The sequence below is a fragment of the Eutrigla gurnardus genome (assembly GCF_963514095.1).
Source record: "Eutrigla gurnardus genome assembly, chromosome: 11".
NCBI lineage: Eukaryota > Metazoa > Chordata > Actinopteri > Perciformes > Triglidae > Eutrigla > Eutrigla gurnardus.
The window spans coordinates 5,457,593-5,480,401 of record NC_139925.1 but is presented as its reverse complement, the minus strand read 5'-3'; the positions used below and the strand labels follow the sequence as shown (position 1 = coordinate 5,480,401).

General features: G+C 41.6%; 2 protein-coding genes across 2 annotated transcripts; both read right to left on the bottom strand.

Annotated features, from left to right (window-relative positions):
* Positions 1 to 367: 367 nt before the first annotated feature.
* On the bottom strand, positions 368 to 9,127 carry b3galnt2 (beta-1,3-N-acetylgalactosaminyltransferase 2). Its single transcript, XM_084021912.1, has 12 exons — positions 8,890 to 9,127; positions 8,207 to 8,333; positions 7,659 to 7,759; positions 5,190 to 5,389; positions 4,856 to 4,951; positions 3,789 to 3,899; positions 3,626 to 3,704; positions 2,993 to 3,176; positions 2,564 to 2,689; positions 2,268 to 2,427; positions 2,133 to 2,189; positions 368 to 1,286 (listed from the first exon to the last, which is right to left on the bottom strand). Exons 1-12 carry the CDS (start codon positions 8,996 to 8,998, stop codon positions 1,149 to 1,151), a joined length of 1,488 nt encoding a protein of 495 aa, XP_083878038.1. The 5' UTR covers positions 8,999 to 9,127; the 3' UTR covers positions 368 to 1,148.
* A 2,986-nt stretch (positions 9,128 to 12,113) lies between these two features.
* On the bottom strand, positions 12,114 to 22,696 carry gng4 (G protein subunit gamma 4). The gene is made up of 3 exons (XM_084021985.1): positions 22,294 to 22,696; positions 20,897 to 21,002; positions 12,114 to 14,196 (listed from the first exon to the last, which is right to left on the bottom strand). Exons 2-3 carry the CDS (start codon positions 20,993 to 20,995, stop codon positions 14,068 to 14,070), a joined length of 228 nt encoding a protein of 75 aa, XP_083878111.1. The 5' UTR covers positions 20,996 to 21,002; positions 22,294 to 22,696; the 3' UTR covers positions 12,114 to 14,067.
* Positions 22,697 to 22,809: the final 113 nt, after the last annotated feature.

Sequence of the window (22,809 nt, the reverse complement as noted above, 5' to 3'; positions counted from 1 at the left end):
GTGAGGAGGATGAAGAGCTTCGGACTAGAGCCCGACCGATATATCAGTGGGCCGATATTATCGGCCGATATTAGGCATTTTCCAAACTATGGGTATCAGCATTTATAATGGCCGATAAATTAATATTTAAAAATAAAATAAAAACGGATGAAGCACCCTTATAGAACTTAACAGAATTTGTCTCCAGTCTTGCTCACAATTATATTTATGAAGCTTACCAAGTCTTTTAATACTGGTAACTTTGTGTTTGGTTGTGGTTGTTATTGTGTTTTTGTTCAAAGGACTTTAAGTTTTATATCTTAAGTTTGTATACATTTTATTTATCAGAACTTTAATATATTTTGATGTTCCTATGTTCCGTTGTGACAATAAAATAAACAAGTTTATTTTTAAACTGCATTATCATATTATTTTAGTAAACTCATAAATAACTACAAATAACTAATGTTAGGGAAATCTGTTAATGTTTTGTTACGCGTTTCTGAAATACAAAAAAATTCAAAAATATCGGCCGATATATCAGAATATCGGAATTTTAAATCAACAAACATTTGTATCGGTATCGGCCTTCAAAATCCTTTATCGGTCGGGCTCTACTTCGGACAATAATTTACAAAACATAGCAATGCGAAGCAATCGTCTTTGAAATTCCATCAAATATCCCTTTTAAAAACAACATAAGTTTCTCAAGTAGAACCAATAATTTGAATATTACACATATTAGGACTCAAGTCTTACATCACATACTGGTTTTGTAGCATCATTTTAATCCAGTCTTCTCTCCACATTTTGTTCCACTGAAGACATTTTCAATCTCAGATTTAATAACAAAATTATACACTTTGTGATACAAATGCTGACAGTGTGCTACAGCTACATGTGAGTTTTTCAAACATATTCTGAAGCCGCAAATGGTTTATCATGTTGGCGTCGTATTTCGCAATGAAATCTCAAAAGTTTTTAAGATTATTTTCCCAACAGGGAATCCCCACATTTCAAAAACTATGTTTTTTTTTTCCATCATAAAATAATAACTAATAAAACTCTAAAACGACTCAGTTTGTGGGTTTTAAAGAAACCACAGAAAGTGAATTGACAACCAGTTCTGAGTGTATTTTACCCGCAGCGCTGCGTGGTGAGAGCCGGGTCTAGTGGCCCCAGGGACAACCACAGGGGTCCCCACAGGCCCTCTTCCTGTCCCAGAGGACGTGCAGCTCCTCGGCCGTGTGTTGGGGGGACGACAGCATGTCCAGGTAGCACTCCTTCTCACACAGCCAGCCGGGGTCCTAACAATGAACAAGCTGATTTAGTTCTTAAAGTACGTAAAATCTATCTAACTACTGCTGCTTTATACATGTTATGAAGTCCCAGAGAGTCCCAGTCTGAGTAGTCATTAGTAAGACACACATCGGCTGGTTTACTACAGCACTACGAACCAAAAACAAACAATTTTGTTGTGATTTAATTGCAATAAACGGATATAAATGCTGCCGAAGTAACTACGTGATGACAACAATCTGTAAAAAGTCTGAAGTCGTGTTTTTTTTGGTCCGTTTGAAGATGACAAGTAAATCACTTTTAAAATGGTTGTTTTCTGAATGGAGTTCTGTTCGATTGGAGGTATGCTATGCTAACACCAGGGGTGAGTATTGGCAGGAAGCTCACAATACGATACATATCACGATACTTTGGTCACGATACGATACGTATCACGATACTTTGGTCACGATACGATACGTATCACGATATTGCGATATAAATAAAGATGAAAACACAAGTACCTGTATATGTACATCAGATGATATTGATCAGAGGACAAATTGAGTCAAAACTATTTCATTCAAAACAGCCTCTCCATTTGATTAATTCCCATGAAATTCACTGGAATAAATATTGAAAATGAAATGAAAAAGGATAAAGTACTGCATTCACAACGCGTCTAAACATGAATCATTTTTTTTTTTTAATTGATCTTGAAAAATCGATATTGTATTGATATTGATATATCGATATTTTGTATTGGGCGGCAAAGTATCTTGATATATTGCCGTATGGATATTTGTACCCACCCCTAGCTAACACTGTAGCTGCTCCATCTGTGATCATGGTGCTTCATTGCAGATGGATGTTACCTGATATTTCTGCGGTCCAACAGCTGCCATCCATATCCCCATGCTCACATCTTCTCCCTGGAACAAAACATCCTCACATTACTTTCACCACCATCTGACCCCCACCAAACAGGCACTTGCACTCGTGTACTCTACCTGGTAGGCCTTCAGCTTATCCGCATTACTGGCGAGCCACTGGACCAGGTCATGAGAGACCACGTAGCCGGAGCCGCAGGCGAACGCCGGGTAGGCCGGGCTCGCGTACTCCAGCTCCTGCCATTTCCCAATGCGGTCCACTGCCCAGCTCTGCCTGAAACTGGGTCAGGATGGAAGAGACATTATCATCACATCCTGCCTCCCTTTCACCTGCGCCATCATTGTCTTGACAAACGCATTCCTGTTTCTTTCATCTGTGCGCTGAAATCACAAAAACAGGGTCAGGCTGTACTCACTTCCCCCACCAGAAATTGCTGCGCTTGAGACCCTTATGGTCAATCTTCATTAATACCGAGTCCACGTCGATGTAACAATCATCATCCGTCTTCAGCAGCAGATTAAAGTCAGCGTTTCCCACGGACCTGCCAGGGAGGGAATTTGCACCCTTAATTAAAGCCCACCTTCTGATTTTTCATCCCAGTGGATTTACATTCAAACACCAGTGAGAATAAAGAGCAGAGGGTATCACAAACAAATAAAAACACTCGCCAGAGCTTAACACTACCGTGTGTTTTGCCACCTGATGACTCACAACTTTCCGAGCGAGCGACAGCAATCAGACATTTTGAGGCGACGACACACTTTCATTTTCAGCTTGCTGATTTCCTCAGAGGACACAGGCAATTCGGAGACGGAGAATCGAAGTCATTAGCACTTAGTCATACCATTTATAGAACTGAAGCAGTTTGGAAGGCACGTTCCTGTAGGTGTCCACCACGTCTACGAACACCATGTCGCCGTGCCTGAGGCTCTCCTGCTTCAAGGCGGCGTCCTCCTGCCTCAGCCCGGAGGCGTGGTGCTCCATCCTGGTTGGGCGGCCGCTCAGGAGCTCCGACAGGCCTTCTTCATCTGACACAGGTGGCGGGGGGGGGGGGGATTTTAAAAAGTCACTTTTTGTTTGAATACATTAACGACTTTGGCTGGCTAAAAACAGCAAAACAAAAAATTTCAAAAAAGGTCATTAGTTCTGTTTACAAAGATATTGGATGGCGAATTCAATTTGGTTTCTCTCCTCAAAACGGCTACAAATCCATTCCCAGATAAACCCAAATGCAAACACACGCAGGTGCGATCAATAATTCAACACAACAGGGTTAGCGAGAGGGGAAAAAGAAACGTTATTTCCATTTGGCACGTATGCAAGAGCCCTGAGGCGAAACACACAGCTAATCTCATAACCTGCCAGAATGAACAATGTTTTTATTCTTACATAGGGACTTCTTTTTACGATAGTTGGCTCATTTGTTTTTGATCAAACTGTATTCATAAAGAAGAGTTAATCCTGTTGCGGGACCAACCGTAGATGGTAAATGTGAACCCTCCAGCCAAACCGGGAAACCCAAGTGCGCTCCTATGAGGCAATGTGCCCTCTGCAATCTGCAATTCAACAGAAACGGCATAGAAAGTCAAGACTTGAGAGGGAATATTCTTCACACATGTATTCTTTATGTCGGTACGTACGGAGGAGATCTTGAGGACGCCTCCTCCGTCGTTGAGCTGCACGGAGGAGGAGTTGACTGTGGTCAACCCAGCAGAGTCCATGTTCTCCCAAACCAGCGTCCCTTCAAAACCCTGGAGAAAAAAACAGATATTTCATTCTTTGCACAAGTAGCGTGGCGTGTTTTCCATCCAACACCATTTAAACTGAGCAACTTTCCAATCTATGGAGGGTCGTATAGCTTCCACAGATCATGTCCTCAGTTATTCATTAGAGTAACAAAAACATCTTTGCTGCTATTTGACTTCTTGGAGCGTGTTGTGGTTGCAGATGCAAAAAAAAGTTACAAAAACTGGGCGAGGTCCAGTGATGAACGGGGCCGATCAAGTCAAATAAAAAGATATTTTTAATGATATTTGCTGGCGGGTCAGTCAAAATAAAACGTAGGCATTTTAGTGGCCGTTTACCTGATAACGTTTTCAACGTAATACCCTAGTATTATTACGTTCTGGCCGTGCATTTCCATGACAACAGCGTTTTGGGGGGGTTTCCTGGAAATAACTATGTATAGACTAATCATTTAGCTTATATTCAGAGGAATTGTGTGTGCCGTTTAACCCCCTGGGAAAAAACACTTTGCTGCCATTTAACTTCTTGCAGCGTGTTGTGGTTGCAGATGCAAAAAAAGTTACGAAAACTGGGCGAGGTCCAGTGATGAACGGGGCGTCAAATAAAAAAATATTTTTAACGATATTCGGGTAATTTGCTGACAAATAAAACGTAGGCACTTTAGTGGTTGTTTTTCCCGATAACGTTTTCAACATAATACCCTAGTAATATCACGTTCAGGCCGTGCGTTTCCATGACAACAGCGTTTTGGGAGGTTTACAAATTTCCTGGGACACTTAACTAATAAACAAATAACTATGTATAGACTAATCATTTAGCTTACATTCAGAGGAATTAATAATAATAATTCCACATCTCACAATGAAAAATCACAATAATTAAATCACGTAGAGACTCTTTTCTGTGCAAGACTTCGGTTTATGATCTCACGAGTGTCGTAGCCAGAAAAACCCCAACTGACCTTCGGCAGGATGAACTGCTCCACCGGTTTGTACCACACGCCGCTCACCAGAGTCCCCGTGCTGATGGCACTGAAGCGAGCAGTGACCACAGCCTCCTGCAACAACAACAATCACAAGTTCTCATCCATCAAAAATTCATGAAGATTAGTCCTTTTATTTTTGGTGCAACTGTACTTTCACAGTGAATCTGTGTGTTTAAATGTGTGTGTGTGTCAGCGAGGCAGTAAACAACACAGAGTCCTCCAGCCTCCTCCAGGCTGTGTTCCCGTCTACCTCCACAGAAACCCAGCGTACGGGATGCATCACAGAAGGGTCAAAAGGTCATTCTGTTACCTCCTGGTCCAGCTGCAGAAGCTTCACCGTCACATTGCTCTGGAGCTCTGGCCGCGTCCCGCTGGGAAACACCCCCAGCCTGGTGATCACCACCGGGTGGAGGACCTTGAAGTCCAGGGCGACGGCGGAGACGTCGGAGGGGGCGAGCGCCGAGGGGTCGGACACCGCCACCATCTCCATCTCCGCATCGCGGCCTCCCGCTGCCACAGAGAGACGGCAGATTACTGCACAGGCACGGCGTGGTATTTATTACGACGGCAACGTGCTGACCGTCTCTTTCTGGTGATGAAGACGAGCGTTTCAGAGAAGCTACACCATCAGCACTTTGAGGCGGCGGTTCTCAGGAACGACGTCTTAGAAGCAAAGTGAGTGTGGTTTCTTAATTACAAAAGCAGTTTATTACCTCGGGAGATCAATGAAGACGTCACGGCCGGCTTTTTTACTTTATATGCATTCTATGCAAGTTCACTTCAAAATAAAGACAATCAGAGGCGAGGCATCACAGATGGAGAGCAATCAAACTGAATGTTCCTCACATCGGCAGAGTGGAATGGAGTTCACCAGTGAGGATATATATTTATATATTATTCATATTAAAGGGTTTTTCCACACACAAAGCATGCTGGTTTATTCTGGGGAAAATTAGTAAATATTGGCATAAATAATAAATAGCAAATTTCACGTCACGATTATCCCGACAATCATCAAAATATGCTTAAAACATTTAAAATAAATATTTTGTGTCACAGATAAGACGCACATTTTTAATGAACAATAAAATGAATAATTTTAATTAAGATTTTTATAAATCGTATTGTCTCCCTGCATTAAAAAAGGATAAATACATTTTAAAAATGTATATTTTAGTATTTTTTTGGAATCCGGCTCTATTTTTCCACTTGTAATGATATTTAGGATTATATCGATGATGGACATTTTTTAATGTGATCCACGATAAAATCCTATATCGTCCCATCTCTATTAGACAACAGCTAAAAGGTTTATAATATTCTACAGGTTACAGTTACATTAAAATAAATTATGCTAACTACAATCAAGTCATATTAATGTCTTCTGACGGCATCTGAAGATTATTTACATTATTTTCTTGGTCAAATAATAAACGTTTTGTCTATAAAATGTCAGTAAATACAAAAACAAAAAGAAAGAAAAATGTCCCAGAGCTCAAAATGACGTCTTCTAGGTAGTTGTGATGAGTTTTTCTCTTCTTCATACACGACACCACAAATACAGTTGCAGTGGTCAAACATTTCATTCCATTACAAAGTTATTTTACAGCTTGTGAGTCTTTAAAAAAAAATTCTGCCTTCTCTTCAGAGCTTGTAATAAAATAAAATAAATAAAATCTGCTATAAATTTTTTATTTTTTTTTAAATGTGAAGCACAACACAAGTTTTTACCATCGACATCAAACCAACAATAAATCAACAAAAAGGTTGTTTTACTGCAAAGTGCCCTTTTGTCCTCGTTAAAACAAGGCGGTAAAACAAAAAGTGGGATCTCATCCTCAATTTCACCTTCGCTCACGCAATAAACAAAACCCGTCAGTTTACGAAGACCAAGAAACCGTTGAAATGTTTTGGCCTCGAGCTGAAAACGATTAATCATACACCGTAAAAATAATCTCTATAATCAACCTTTAAGTCCTTCTCCAAAACAACAGAAGCTAATGAACATTCACCTTACTCAACGGAGAACGCAGCGCGAAAAAACCTCTTTCAACAAACAATTAATTGTCCGCTTAGCGTGTGCTCTGACCTGAATCCTGAGACAGGTACCCAACTGTGTCTAAAAGCAGCTGTTGTCTCTTCCTCTTCCGATCACGATGAGCATCTCGCTCCGAAAGCCGCCCGCCCTCCCGCCTCCCCGTTTCTGAAGCAAATCACGTCGACACTTACAACCATTAACACAGCGGAGTGCAGAGAATGGGCTGGAAAATAAAACCTTGCCGTGACCCCAAAGGCCGGAGAGAAAAAAAAAGCTTATTCCGATGAGCAGTAATTATGTTTTCATGAAGGAAACAAACCAAACAAGGGGAAGAGGGGGGGTGGCTGAAGTGAACTGGCTCTGTGAAGGTGAGAGACATAACAATTACTGACTAAGCCTGTTCAGTTATATCCCACACGCTGCGTATTCCTACAGCTTTACTTTGTATTAAGAGGTGTTAATACGCAGAGTTACGGCTGCAGCAGCCGGGAGACATTTCTCTGCTTTGGCCTTGGCTATGAAAAGGAACAAGAATGGCGTCCTTGAGTCGTGGGTGAACGCGAATAAAAGGTGTTTCACTTCTTTTCTGAGCGTGCATTCTTTCAACTCGTCTCCTCGGCGTCCACCAATCACGGGCCGGGAAGACCAGGCAACAGATTGCAGCTGCACTTCTCATCATCATTAGTGGGCGAGGCTGATTATCATTATTATTATTATTATTATTATTAGTGTGTTTTCTACCTGGTTCTGTGAAGTTCAGGAGGGAGCAGGAGTACGGATCCTCGCGGTCCTCCTCTGGAATCGGACACCCATGTTCGCCCACGATGAACTTCACCCGGACTCTATTAGAAAAAAATACAACAATACTATTGCTTTTCTCCCTTTGTGTGTGTGTGTGTGTGTGTGTGTGTGGGCAATATTAGGATGTGAGATTTCTCAAGCCTGTCCATCTTATCCAACCCCCCCCGTTGCTATGGTTACCGAGGGGTTGCTTAAAGGCCATCACACCTTATCCGTCGCTCAGATCGCTTGAATGAGAAAGGAAATGGACCAAAAAAAAAAAAAAAGAATAAAAAAAAAAAAAAAAAAAAAGGTTGAATGAAAAGAAAGAACAATATTGGCCGCCGGTCAGGTTGAAGATAAAAGGAGTTTTTTTTTTTTTTTTTCGGTGGGGCAGTGAGTTATTCGCTGACAGCCGCTGGCTTTATTTCCGCTGTGAGAAAAAAGGGTGGTGGTGTGTGTGTGTGTGTGTGTGTGTGTATATGTGTGTGTGTGTGTGTGTGTGTGACCTGTGCTGGAAGTGAGGGTGATCTCTCAGGTAGCCCAGCCAGGTCTCCCTTATCGCATGTCGCAGTTCATGATGGTGTCTCGCTGACAGCACTCCCACCAAAACTTCAGAGAAAGGTAACGGTTCATCTGCAACAAGAAGCGAGAGAAAAAAAATATTTAAATTACAAATGAAAAAAAGACATTCCTTATTTCAGTGATGATGTGAGGTGAGGATTAAAATATTATACATTTTCTTTTTAAATCACACTTTTGAGGCTAGTTCCCCTCTAATATTTAGTTTGAGCTGAATATGAGATGCATCGTGTGAATTATCTTCATGCATGAATACAAAAAGAAGATGATTAGACGGTTGTTCCTGCAGCCCTTCATCACATCAAGAGCTCGTCCGCTTGGAAGCAGCACTGAGATCAGTAGAGGCACCAAGACGATGTGTTTCCAGACGTTAGACTGTCCCAGCAACGCCCAGAACACTAACATGCACTAAAACACACACATATATATACACAAACTACCTGTTCACACACAAACTCACAACCACCACACACACACACACACACACACACACCAGGGGAGGGCGGTAAAAAGCAAAGTTAGCCAACCGCTAAAAAAAAACACAAAAAAGTTGGAGGAGGTGAAACTCGATGGGGTTGTGTTTAAAAAAAATAAAGAATGAGAAAAGTACCCGAGTGTGTGTTGTTGTCCGGCGGGGTGGAGGAGGGTCGTTGTGCCAACCACAAGTGCACCAGGACGGCGACAGCACAGGGCAGCAGAATGAGCGCTAGCCTCCGCATGGACGGAGCCCTTCATTCAGCCGGAGCAGCCTTCAGCTTTGGCGGCGCGGAGCCTCTTCCTGAGCCGCGCGGCGCTGCTGCTGCTGCACGGTGGTGTGAGCCGCTCGGAGTGTGCGCTTCATTTCAGCTCCGCAGCTCTCCGCCGGGGATCTCTCACCACCACCGCCTCATGTCTGCCTCCGCTTGCTCGGAGAGACGGACCAATGGGAGGCGAGGAGCGCCCACTCGCGGAGCACTGTGGGAGATGTAGTTCCCTGGTCCTCTCTAAGCCAATCAGAGCAGTTTGTATTATACTATATAAAAATATGAAAAATGGTAAGGATATAATTGAAGTCTAAATTGTGTTATGTTATTATTATTATTATTATTATTATTATTATTATTATTATTATTATTATTATTATTATTATGTTAAGCAAAATGCAAAAAATATTAAATTGTAAAAATATTTTATTTATAAAAAAATATTTTATTTATAAAAAAATATTTATTATTAAAATAATTCATGTTATAATAATAATAATAATAATAATAATAATAATAATAATAATAATAATAATAATAATAATAGTAATAGTTATAATTCTGTTAAGCAAAATGCAAACAATATTATTTTATTATAAAAAATATTATTTTATTTATAAAAAAATATTATTTTATATATAAAAAAATATTATTTTATTATAAAAATATTATTTTATTTATAAAAAATATTTTTTTTATATAAAAATATTTTATCTTATATTTTATTAAAAAATATTACATCAGTAGTAATTAATTGTCATTTAAACCATAAAAATTACAGCTGAGATTAGGAATGGGATGATGTCAGATTTCTTTTTTTTTTTTTGCAGATCAGGATGGTCAGGGCATTACATTTGTTTAAATTTCCATTTTTTTCTGTTGTCTAATCTTGTTTTTATTTTATATCTTATTTGCTCTTTTCTACCTCTTTTTGAGACTTGAGCTGCCGTCAACATGTGACTGTAAAAACATAAAAACATCAAAATAACAAAAAACACAACATCTAAAACTCGACCGGAGTTTGAATTTCAATAAATTATATATGGCAGATTTAATTATTTTTTTTAAACCTATTAAAAGATAAATGTGTGGGTTTAGACCATACATTCCTCCATGAATCTCCATAAAAGAAATCGAGCAGCATCATGCAATTTAAATTTCCACTCAAACGACTTATAAGTAAGCAGAATATTATAGTGAGCCCAATAAATAGTTCATCGCCTCCTTAGATGTAAATTAAAACATTAAAACATTGATTAGAGCTTCAGTGTCGCTGAGGCAGATCTTCATGCATTCATCACATAAAGACGTGTCCAGTGAAACGAGGGAAACCCTTTAAAGCCAAAGTAGAACATAAACAGATGAATCACTTTAACCTAACTGTTAAACTCTTAGTCTGGGCTGCACATGAATTATTTAAATTTAATCTATTGTGCATGCAGACGGTTGGTTTGAGGAGGATTTCTTCTGACTTCCGAGAGCGCCAGTGAGGAAGAGACGTCCACACCACCGAGAGCGCCGGCCGCCATGCTTGTAAACATTTCATTTCTGCTTACTTTAGTGGAGCACCAGTGTTGCACACACTTTTTATTATTTTAGAGACTTTGCCACCCCTTAATGCAATAGGAAACACAAGTAACAAAGTGAAGATAAATATCTTATCATATATTGTTCCCGTGTATGTTGCGTACACTTCGGGGGAATACTGCTCAATTTGGAAAATTGCTCCCTTACAGATTCTCCGCATTAGATAACTCACTGCCCTGGGGATAATTACTTTCTTGTGCATTATATAATTCTTTTTTTTGGACTCATATTCATACTCATTACAATGATTTAGTTCTCTCTCTCTGCAACACATTATTCATTTGAAAGGAAAAGGCTATTCATAGCATGTTCAGCGTTTCTTGAAACACAACATCCCGCTCCGCTGCGGATATCCAACCCTCGTCTCTCCCCGAGTTTGTCGCTTTCTCAACTCCCATTCAACTTTTTATTTATTTGTTGAAAACTATTTATGCTCCATTTCCAATCCAGGTGCATGCAAATGCTTTTCTCTTTTGTTTTCGCAGCACTCACTGCACTGTTTTTCCTCTCTGGATCTATGAAGATTTCTTTTTAGGTCCCATCTGAGAGCCGTGTGCATTCTATATAATATTCAGACCTACTTCTTGAAATATCTAAATTTAGTTTTTGGTGAGCTAAAGTTTTCTCCGTGTGAAAGTTTTTCTGAGGGTCTAACGAAAGGGTTTGACGTGTTGTACGGACTGCAAAGCTAAATTGACTTACAGTCCCTGAAAGAGTCGCTAAATGACCAACAACACAATTTAAAGTTTTAAATAATTCAGTTCAGACGCTTCATCTGGACTGTGTTGGATTAGTTTTATTAACTGTGACTAAACGAGCTAAAAGAAATGCCAAAATGCTTTTCTTTCCAACTGCTCACTTCAAATCTGTGAATACAGCTCAGGAAAAAAAGCAAAAACTAAATTTAGGAGATAAAGTTCTTATAGGACTCCACCAAACATGACACAAAGCCAGTTGAGAGAATAGATGATAATCCACATAACAGCCTAAAAAAACTAGCTCTGCTTCTCTTTAATTACACGCCTTTGGGATCGGCTCAGAGAAATCAATCAGGGACACCTGACTCGCTTCCTCAATGTCATTCGTCAAAAGTGTCCATACTGTTTTTCACCATCAATCCAGTTATTGGCTGTTTGGCCGTGACAGGAGAACGCCGTGATGTATCAGCCCCCCCAAAAACAAGCAACTCTGACTCCGACCACCAGACCTCATGAACGTGCCGTGAACCTGGATGAGGATGGATTCAACCCCAATCCCATAAATACATTAATACATAAAAAGAAGAAGAAGCCACGGTGCATCTGGGCGGCCAATGGTTCAGCCACAGGAGGTCTCCACCACACACACACACACACACACACACACACACACACACACACACACACACACACACACACACACACACACACACACACACACACATACACAACCTTTTACATTATCAGCGTGATCCGACTGCAGCTCCACACGAGACACCAGGCAGAATTATTGAAGACACAGAACATCGGGGTTGCCGTTTTCCTTTAATTCATTTGATCCATCAAAGGATTTTACAAAGCCTGCTATTTAAATGCTATTTTTTCTATTATTTTCTCTCTTTTTTTTTTATACCAAAAACGATAATACCATTCATGAATACAGCTGCACATTGTCGACATATCGGGACTCCGATGAGATTATTATGTGCAGAGTAGCACCCAGAAAGTCAACGAAGAGGCAATATTTCATATCATAGTAGTTCTCTCTATTGTAGATAGAAATAAATCCATGCAATATTCATCTCTAGCCGTTATATTTCTTGTTTCAGATTTGGCACGTCCTTAAGATGAGCTCGGTGGGAGCTGCCCTGAGGTCAGTCTCAGGTTTTGTTGTTTTTTTTGGACTGAAGAAATAAAGACAATAATTATCCTGAAACCAATTTGAGTGGAATAGTTTGTGAAAGTCCAGTTTGAGTTTGAATCCTAATGCGATTCAAGCACCAAGAGGACATTTCTTTTTCATTTTTAAAGAAACGATGATGCAAAAAAAGCCACCGAGGGGGGGGATCATATTATGTAAACCGACCCTTACCACTGCTTTTAAAAAATACTCAGATAGTATCAATAATTGCATGATTTATAAATGTTTTTTTCTTCCTAAGTATCATACAAGCTTAGTTAGCACTACACGTCATGTAGCTGTCAGTGCTGTGCAACAAATATTCAATAATACTACCGATAATAATAACAATATTCATAACGATCATAACAATTCATCGTAAAAATTAGCAAATGCTATTCAACTACCATGTAAAGGAAAACTTTTTTTTTTTCGACAGTGTGCTTTTTCTTCCAAAAACAAAACAAAACTGGAGGAGAGAGAAAAAAAAGAAAGAAAAGAGTCTGCGGGAGCAGAGAGATTGGAACCGCTCTCACAGAAAGATTGGCACTGTAACATACTGTACACTGTAAAAGACTGACGGTCCCTTCGGAAACAGGGGGAGGCTGTCAAAAAAAGGGAGCGGAGGAACATGCAGGCCTCTGGGTTTGGCATTAATGTCAAAGGCCTCGCCATTCACTCGAGGACAGGCAACAAAAAAAAAAAAAAACGGAGCTCAGGAAACATGCCCAGAAAAACAACCACCAAGGAAATCAGAAGGAAAGACGTCCTTAACTTGTGATAAACCGCCGGCGTCTCTAAGTATATGAAGAGTAAATACATGACTTTTAATCTAAGTGTGGTTTTCACAGCGATAACCCCCCAGAAGAACTCATCTCGCTGTTGAAACATTAGCTCCGCACCTTCTAGTCTATTTCTTTATCTATTGTATGTTTTTGAAGCGGCACTGAACAAATCATTTTACTATGCGAGATAAGTTTTCCCCGTTTCTGGGCTCTGATCGGAATCTGAACGTTAAAAAAACGAGCGGGTTAATTGTTTGTGACTTTTTGAAGCAAAAAAGAAAAAGTGTCCAATTTCAGTATTACCTTAAGTAGGCGTCGCTACAAATAATGTGCCCTGAAAGCATTAGAAAATTAACTAAAATTATGTTCAAGATACTACAAAGATTAATCCTTCTTTTTTTATTATTCAGATAAAGGGGAAGGGAAATAAATATATATAAATAAATAAATAAATAAAAAGTTTGGGCAAATTTCTGTTTCCTGAGGCATGTTCAGATCTAGCACAACAAAATAATAATAATTAAAAATCTCTCATCTCATTAAGCACTGAGCAAGGCTGTTCTCTAATAACAAAGCAATAACAAACCTATTTAACAAGACATGATACGCTCACTGGGTTGCCAGTTTGGTAGCTGACTCCCCCAAAAAACCTTCCGCCACCGGGACAGAGCTGACCAACAACAGAGTGTCCACCTGGCAAAACTCAACTCAACGCCTACGGCCAGGAGCTTCAGGTGTGGTGAAGACGGAGAAGACAGGCGACGCCGCGCCCGTGCAGCTCGGACCGGCGGCTCATCAGAGGATGGTGCAGAAGAACTTCTTCTCCCGGAAGGGGTTCTCGGAGGCGGGGACGGGCATGATGAGGGGGTCGTCGCGTATGTGGGCGTCGCAGTACGCCATCAGGTCCGCAGCCGCTTTGGAGACCTGCAACAACGGAGATACAGGAGGGAAAAAAGGGAAATGCAAAGGTGATCATTAGAAGTCTCAAAATTTAAAATGCATGCTTTATATACTACTTTTTAAGACTTCAAAGTGTGAATTCAGCCTTTTGGAGGGGCTTTGCTGCATCTCCCCCCTGTTGCTACCTAATAAAAGGCAGAAAATACAGCACAACTACACAGTGATGCTGGATTCTTTGAGACTCATATGAATTGTAGTTGAGTAAAGTGTTGCTGAGGCTGATGGGAACGCCATTAGTTTTGTATTTGGTCATAAAACAAAGTATTTTTATTTTTATTTGTTGTCTTTTCGTCTGTATTTCTGAAGCATGTATCGTCTCTTGGATGCAAATAAAAAAAATGCACTACTAACTTTTTTTTCATTAGGTTTTTCTTGTGTAAATGATCCTTGAACCTTGCATGAGATAATGACGGTTGCACCAAAGTCATCAGGATTCATCCTCCCGGGACCATGAATGTTTTTACTGAAATCAAAGTGGCAACACATTGCAGATGATGGGTTCAGGTTCGTGAATACTGTGAGGTGAATAAAGCAAAGTTTTAATTTTGCCCGAAGCTCATGCCGGACTGCAACTTGCAGCGTGTTTTTTGTTGTTGTTTTTTTTTGGGAGGAAATGTTTTTGTCAGTGCTTCTGATTGGCCCGTGGCGACTGCAGCGATGCTCGCCGGCGGAGGTCAGCCTCAGGCAATAAGAAGAGACAGCTCATCAGGATGAGTGACAGGCGTTAAGGCGGCACCTTGACCGTCTCAGGAGAGAGAGAGAGAGAGAGAGAGAGAGAGAGAGAGAGAGCGAGGGACTATAGCGACACACTATCTGCCTTGTGCGGCAAATTTTTTCAAAGTCAAACAGTGACTGTGTGCATTTTACAGTCCGGCCGGGCCGAGTGAGAATGTGGTTTATCTACTCGGGAGCCCGAGCGGGAGGTCACGGGGGGAAGGAGGGGGAGCAGCTGCATCGGAGGGACGGCGAGGGCTCAGGGATCCACATGGAGGACGGAGCCATCTGATCTCCTGTCTGCCATTTCACCTCAGCCACTGCTGCTCACCGGAGACTCCGGAGCACAAATAAATCCATCAGGCTGCCGATCAGCTTCAACCTTGAAGTATTACAGTATTATTTTTACAGTCTCCCAGAATACCATTATACATATAAATGGAGTTGTTGGGGTGAGATTTCTAAATTCTAATAAAAGGAACAATAAGGATGGAGTATTCCACATTTTTGTTATTGTGATGAATCCAGTGAAAAGACTGAACGTTCGTTAGTCTCTCAATTCTTGCCGACTTCCTCGAACCTGTTTACGTCGAGAGGAGGCTTCGCCTACACATGAGATGTTTGTCAGTGATGGTTAGTTCGGCTCTTTTCATGGAATTTGAAAAGAAAACTGTGGATAATATAAAAATAACACACACGGCCTTGTCCTTTCTACTCACTCAACAATCTCTCCATGTAGAAAATAGATCGCAATTTAAGAATAAGTACGGTAAATTAAATATGTTTCTTTTATTATTTTGAAGGTTTACCTATCTTTAACCCCCACCGAGGAGTTTGGGTTATGAATGCTTTCAACTCGACAGCAAATCCTTCAAATGAATAATTCTGAGAAAGAGGTCATCGCTTCATTTTTAAGGGGGTCACATGAAACAAAAAACACTGAGGCAGCAGGTTCAGTTTTCCCCCATTTTCACCATCTTAGTTTAGCGTGTTAGCATGCTATCATTTGCTAAACAGCTGACGATGGGAATCACAACTTTAGTGTATGCAGATGTTATTAAAACAACAAACTTGATGAATGAGAAAAAGCATTCAGGTCCAACAAACAGAATGTGTGCTCAATAATTCAGGTTCCCCCGTGTGGCAGAAACATGTACTGCAGATTTAAATGTTAAAATATAGAAGAATTTCTGCTTATTTTTTTGGCGACCCTAATAAAATCCACCGTGACCCTCCTTTGTGGCCCCGAGCCAGCGCTTTAGGGAACGACTGCTCTGTTTGTATGAAAGGTCATATTCAGAAAAGGCTATATTAGTCACACTAGAAGAGATATTAAAAAAACTTCTGCTCGCACAGAGGACACAATCTCTTTTAAAAACTGTAAATTATTTTAGCCGCATATTTATTTGAATCTTCCGTCTCCGTTTGACCTAATTTGGGGAGCTAATCGCCGCCTGCACCAAGTGGGGGGAACGTTAGCGAAGTCTCCTCGTGCGCTGCAGCTAAACAGCTTAATTATTCTCGCAATCAAAGAAAACGCAGTGATTATGCCATCGTGTTGCTGCAGACGGGGGTTTCTGCAGAGGACAAGGGGGGGGGGGAGCCCCACAGGACGAGAAGTGTTATTGCACAGCGTGTGTCATTAAGGCCCAGACCGACTGTAATTACACCGCAGCCCCGTGATGGAAGCAGAGTCCTGCTAATTAGCACGGATCGCATCCCTTCTGCTGATTGGGCAATTAACGAGAGCGTGGCAATCCCGCGATCAGCAGCACGGAGATTCCTCCAGACTCACAAACTCACCAGATCCCTTAAGTCAATTCAAGGGATCTCCAGACGTGGCCGTGCTTCCTCTTTCTCTGGACTTTTTCCCTGCTACCGTTTTTGCCGCCACTTTTTTGCCGCTCTTTTATGATCACCACTCGCGTGGTTACCGGAGCACAAAATAATACAGATGTGAAATCACGCCGACTCTACCATCTGAGCAGTTATATTTCACCAAAATAATCTAATAACAAATAACTTAATGTAATATTTAGAACCTGCCTGAGGCCTAATGTGTTCCGCTGTCTTAATCAGTGGAAACGTTTTCCCCCCTCCTTTAATGCATTCCACTAATTTCTTTTCTTGGAACATTATTGTAGCTAATCATTTGTTGTGGGCACCGATACAAAATGTCCGGGGAAACTGGGGCCAAATATTACAGACGAATGTCCTCATAGTTGGCTGAAAACCAAACTTTTTAATTAATTACACATTACATGGGTTTTTTAAGTGTTGAGAACTTTTATTAAAATGATTACTTGAAATGACTTACCCTTACTATAAAGATATCTATGCAGCTGAGTGAAAGTCAAATAGTAGTCAGATTTGACGTTTAACATGCGTTAACATTCAAGTTTCACGTGCACTTTCACCTTCAGCAGCACTATAAATTAGTGAGTTAACCTTAAATCCGACTGTCGGCGTATTAAGCTAACAAACCGTTATACAGCCTCGTTACACTTGGCGCCATTGTTTCTCTGCAACATTCTACGATATTCAATTATTTTCCTTTTGCCAATCATTATGGCTTTAACATTACATTTGTTATTTCCTCAAAACAAATTAGAAAATATGCGTGATTCTATTTTTTTGTACCATTATATGAATCCACTGGAAAAAATGCCTGCAGGTCTGAACGTAATGTGAAAATGTAAAACGATTAAAAAAAAAAAGAAAGAAAATCTCTGTCCAAATTGCTTAACATTTCTATGCTAGCTGCATATCAGCAAGAAAACCTCCCTAATTTTGAATTCAGGAACGTTCATGCATTATACCAACATGGTTACCGCCGTCGCAGTCGCACCAAATAAGAGAAAAAAAATGCGTTTGGATCCTGTTGAATCAGTTGACTCAAATCAAACAATTTATAATCCGTAATCTGATATTTGATTTCCTTTGCAGCCATTTAACGTATATTACATCACATTTCTGCCAATAGAACTCTAACTTCACCGACGTCGGACCAAAAGGTCAACTTGCAGGTTAAATTAGAGTTCTTGCTGAAACATGTCCTAAAACCCACGACTACAGGTCGGCAGATAATCGCTTCGTATTTCGAGAGGAGGAGGTTTTTTCTCGTGAGCTGGTCTTCGTCGTGCTGAGTGGGGATGATGGCGGATGGCGGGCTTCCAGGTCTGGACTATATAGTGCTGACGAACGGCCCGGGGCTCTCTGGGGGCAATCGTTCCCCGAGCACATGACGAGCATACCCAATGAGATGATGACGCGGCCTTTTTAGTTGCACAAGGAGTGGCGCACGACCCCCCTGACTTCACCGGATGGTTCAATCCGATGAACAGAATACAGAAATCTATATTTACAGTAAGAAGCGCGATGACCGACCTCAACCGCCAAGAGAATAAAAAAGGGCTCAAAAGTCAATATCTTACTCTTTATGCTTCACAATAAAAGCACGGTGGAGCTGCAAGAGGTTCTGGGTATCAGGAATAAGTGAACACATTTTCAAAGCGTGGCGAAATCAAACACCGGTAATGTGAGACGGAAAAAAGCCTGTGCATGAGGAAAAGGCGCTGACTCTGCACAATCTCTGCGGTGACTCAAATCGGTAGAAAACTAATGTCAGAAGTGGTCAACGATCACCGGAAACACCCAGCATGCATCTCTGGGTTCGTCCCTCACAGTTTACCAGGTCGGTTGCCTTGCTGTGCACAGTGGACTCGCCCTGACAGAGGGGTGACGGCACGGCACCGGGGCTTTCAAGGTGAACCGGAGCTCCGATGTGACGGTCTGTCAGAAGAGGCGGTGCTGAACTAAGCCGGGAAACATTAATTTAGTTGTCATCTCACAGTAGGCTGTTGGAATAAATTACAGGAACTCTATTTTTGGTCGATAATGAATGTTGTATGTGGAAAAGTTGAGTTGTATAAACTCTTTTGTGGCTGCAGATGGAGCTGCATAAGTCATGCCACTTGTGTGAAACTCCAAAAGCTAGAGGCCAGAGGCTAGTGAATAGAAGCTAGAGGCTAGAGGCTAAACTCTAGAGGCTAGAGGCAAGAAGCTAGAGGCTAGTAGCTAGGGGCTAGAGGCTAGAAGCTAGAGGCCAGAAGTGCGAGGATAGAAGCTAGAGGCTAGTAGCTAGAGGTTAGAGGCTAGAGGGAAGACGCTAGAGGCCAGAAGCTCGAGGATAGAAGCTCAAGGATAGAAGCTAGAGGCTAGAGGGAATATGCTAGAGGCTAAACTCTAGAGGCTATAGGCAATAAGCTAGAGACTAGAAGCTAGAGGCTAGTAGCTAAATGCCAGAAGCTAGAGGTCAGAAGCTAGAGGCTAGAGGGAAGAAGCTAGAGACTAGCAGCTAGAGGCCAGAAGCTAAAGGCTAATAGCTAGAGGCTAGAGGGGAAAAGCTAGAGGCTAGAAGCTAGAGGAAAGAAGCTAGTATCTAGAAGCTAGAGACTAGAAACCAGAGGCTGGAGGGAATATGCTACAGGCTAGAAGCTAGAGGAAGAAGCTAGAGACTATGCTAGAGACTAGAAGCGATGGGCTAGGGGCTAGAAGCTAGAAGAAAGAGGCTAGAAGATAGAAAATACAATCTAGAGACTAGATGCTAGAGGCTTGAGGCTAAAACGTTTGAGGCTAGAGGTTGGGGCAATAAGCTAGAGGCTAGGAGCTAGAGGCTACGTTGGCTAATACAAGCACCACAGACCTGAATCTTAGTAGTTAGTATGTAGACTAACCAGTACAGTACAGTAAATATGTACGCTAGTTAGTACAGTATAGTTAATATGTAGGCTAGTTATTGTATAGTTAGTATGTATGCTAGTCAGTATGTATAGTTAGTATGTAGGCAGGTTAAAATGTATAGTTAGTATGTATGCTAGTTAATATGTATAGTTAGTATGTACGCTAGTCAGTATGTATAGTTAGACTGTATGCTAGTTAATATGTATAGTTAGTATGAAGGCTCAAGGTTTAGACAAGGAAGAAGCTACTATTTTGGGAAAAACACTTATTTGCTTTTTGGCGGAGAGTTAGATTAAAAGAACAATACTATTTATATCTCATTGCTAAATTAGAGTCTGGGCAGGTACATCATGTAAATGTGTTACTTGGTGACATCACCACTTTTCGTAAGAAAAGCCCAGATTTGAATTGAGGCATTTCAGGCAGTTCAGGGACAGCAGTTCTCTGGGGGATAGTAACTCCCTTTGGGCTTTGCAACTCCGAAGACATTTTACATATAACACACTCAACGAAAGGCAAAGAGCAGAAAAGCATAATAGGTCCTCTTTAAAGGATCCGGCTGTCAAAGCCCATTAAAATGACCAAAACCAAAAATGTGTCAGTCCGGCTGCCTGTCAGATCCCAAGCCCATTTGTTCCAATTGAAGAACAAAAAGTAATTAATATATACTTTCATTGTGAGAAAAAAAAAACTGTAGTAGTAGTATTAGCTCAGGAATCCCCCCAAATACTTGGGCACTGTACTTTTTCTCAAATGTTACCTAAACAGGGCTATATAGTAACTAATAGGGGATCGATACACATCCGGTGCACTAGTGAGTATATATAGCAGCAAATCAATTTATAGTGTGTGAGATTGAGTAAAAAATAAACGACAGGGTTCATCGTGATGCAGGAACAGGTCGGCCAGTGCAATCATTACTTTGAATACAAAAGCATTAGTGTTTCAGCCTCGACTAAATAGATGATTACTTCCATTTAATCGTGTGCAAATATTAAGCTTTGACAGGTGAGTAGGAGGATAAATGTCTCAATTCTGTGCTTCGTTCAGACATTAAATTAATAAAAATCAAACGTTTGCTCTGAGCTGAAGAGCCTCACTCATCATATATTCATATAAATAAATATATAAACCTCAACAGAGTTTGTAGCATAAAATGTCAATGTGCAGAGAATGGTTGGTTTATACAAATGAAAAAGCGCTGTACCTTTATCCTATCCATGCAGGCCTCCATCTTCAGCTGCTCCACAGCTTTCCTGGCTTGGGAGATGCTGGCCGTGCTGTTGTTGGCGATGCCGTCCTTCATGGTGCTCCTGTGGCACATAAAGGGGGACACATAGAGTCAATGAACATCACATTAGATCCACAAAGCAGCATCCCCCCTGGCGGTGTCTCCCCTCCCCATCCCCCCCTCCCTCCCCCCTTGGAGAAGCCATTCTCTGCCACAAGCTTTTATATTTAAAAGAAAAAGGACCCATTTTGTCATTCAAAGCTCCATTTTACCTGAAGAAAGAGCTTTAAATGCAGCAGCTGGTCATTTTACAGCCAGTGATTATTTTTGATTTGCTCAAGAGCACTTCAGTTCTCATTCGGTGGGGGTGGGGGTGGGGGGTTTCCAAGGGAATCAAACCCTCCAACTTTCCCTTCCTCTACCCCCCCCACACACACACACATTGGAGCAGATCTGTCCACTCCATCGCCTCCATCCTCTCAACTTCCTCTCCACAGCGTGCATCAATGCAGCTGCAGCGGTGTGTGTGTGTGTGTGTTTCATCAGCCTTCCTGTGCATCCATCAGTGCAGCCTGATGACTGAATCCGGATTCATTTTTAGGCCCCTTGACCCCCCTCAGCGTCTCACACACACACACACACACACACACACACACACACACACACACACACACACACACACACACACACACACACACACACACACACACACACACACCGTGACCACAGCTGCAGTTGTATAGGGGAACGTGCATGAAAATAGGGAAGCATTTCCACTGAGGTGTGAAGTACTCACTGTAGATTTTTTTTTTTTTTTTGCATCGATTTGCTTATTTATCCCGTTGTCATCGATCCAAGTCGAATGTGACGGATATAAGCAAGCAGATGTTTGGGGGGGAAGGAGGATGCAAACCGGTGCCATTCATCTCCAATCCACACCCTTCGTGGCTAAAGCCAATTCATAGCTTTTAAAAAAAGACCCCCCCCTCGTAGGGAAGCTACCAGGCCTTTTTTTCTCCATGTCAGGTTTCCCCTGAAGCTCACACGGCTACATTCGGCTCTTTTTGACCGTCTCTGCGCCGTTTTTATCCGGATGCAACGCTGCTAATTGTTGATGCAGATCTGTCAAACACGACTCTTATTTCTAATAAAAAATAAAATAAAATATTAAAAAAGAGAGGATGAAATAGTGGACACGCCGTGCGAGCTGCGGCCCTTGGTTTAGAGCAGAAAACAGCAAACCCACACATCATTAAAAAAAAACAACAACAACATGATTTTGCATGAAGGAATCACATAAAACAATCTCTTGACGCGTCGCTGCATTGCCCCGCTACGAGCACATTAAACGGAGCCTACAGCCGCCGACCTACCTCAAAATGTGCCAATGGTTTTTCCAATTTGGAGAATTCCGGGTTGACTCCACCCAACGCACACACACACGCGCGCGCGCACACGCGTGCACACGCACTCACACACACACAGAAAAAGAGGATCTGTCAAATATCAAATGATAAGAGGAAATCCCAGCCTCGTTTCGCCGTGGAGATGAACCCGGTGGAGGTAAATCCTGCGCGTTTTTCCCCCCTAATTTCGCGTTGAGTTGCGCGAGTCGTGCGATGTTTCCGCGTAGGAAGATGAGATCCGAAGCGGCGAGGTCTCGGTGAGCACCGCGGCTGGACTCGGAGAGATGTTGTTACGCATGCAGCAGGGGGGGAAACCTCTGTATGACGAGCAGGATACGGGGCTGAGGGGCAGAGAGCACTCGATGAGCGGACCGGGAGCTGCAGCAGCAACAAGCCGAGACGCGTTTCTACTGTACAGACTGTCCCTAAACGCACCCCCACCCTATTAGTCGAATTACAATCCGCTGGTTTTTCTAATTTGCT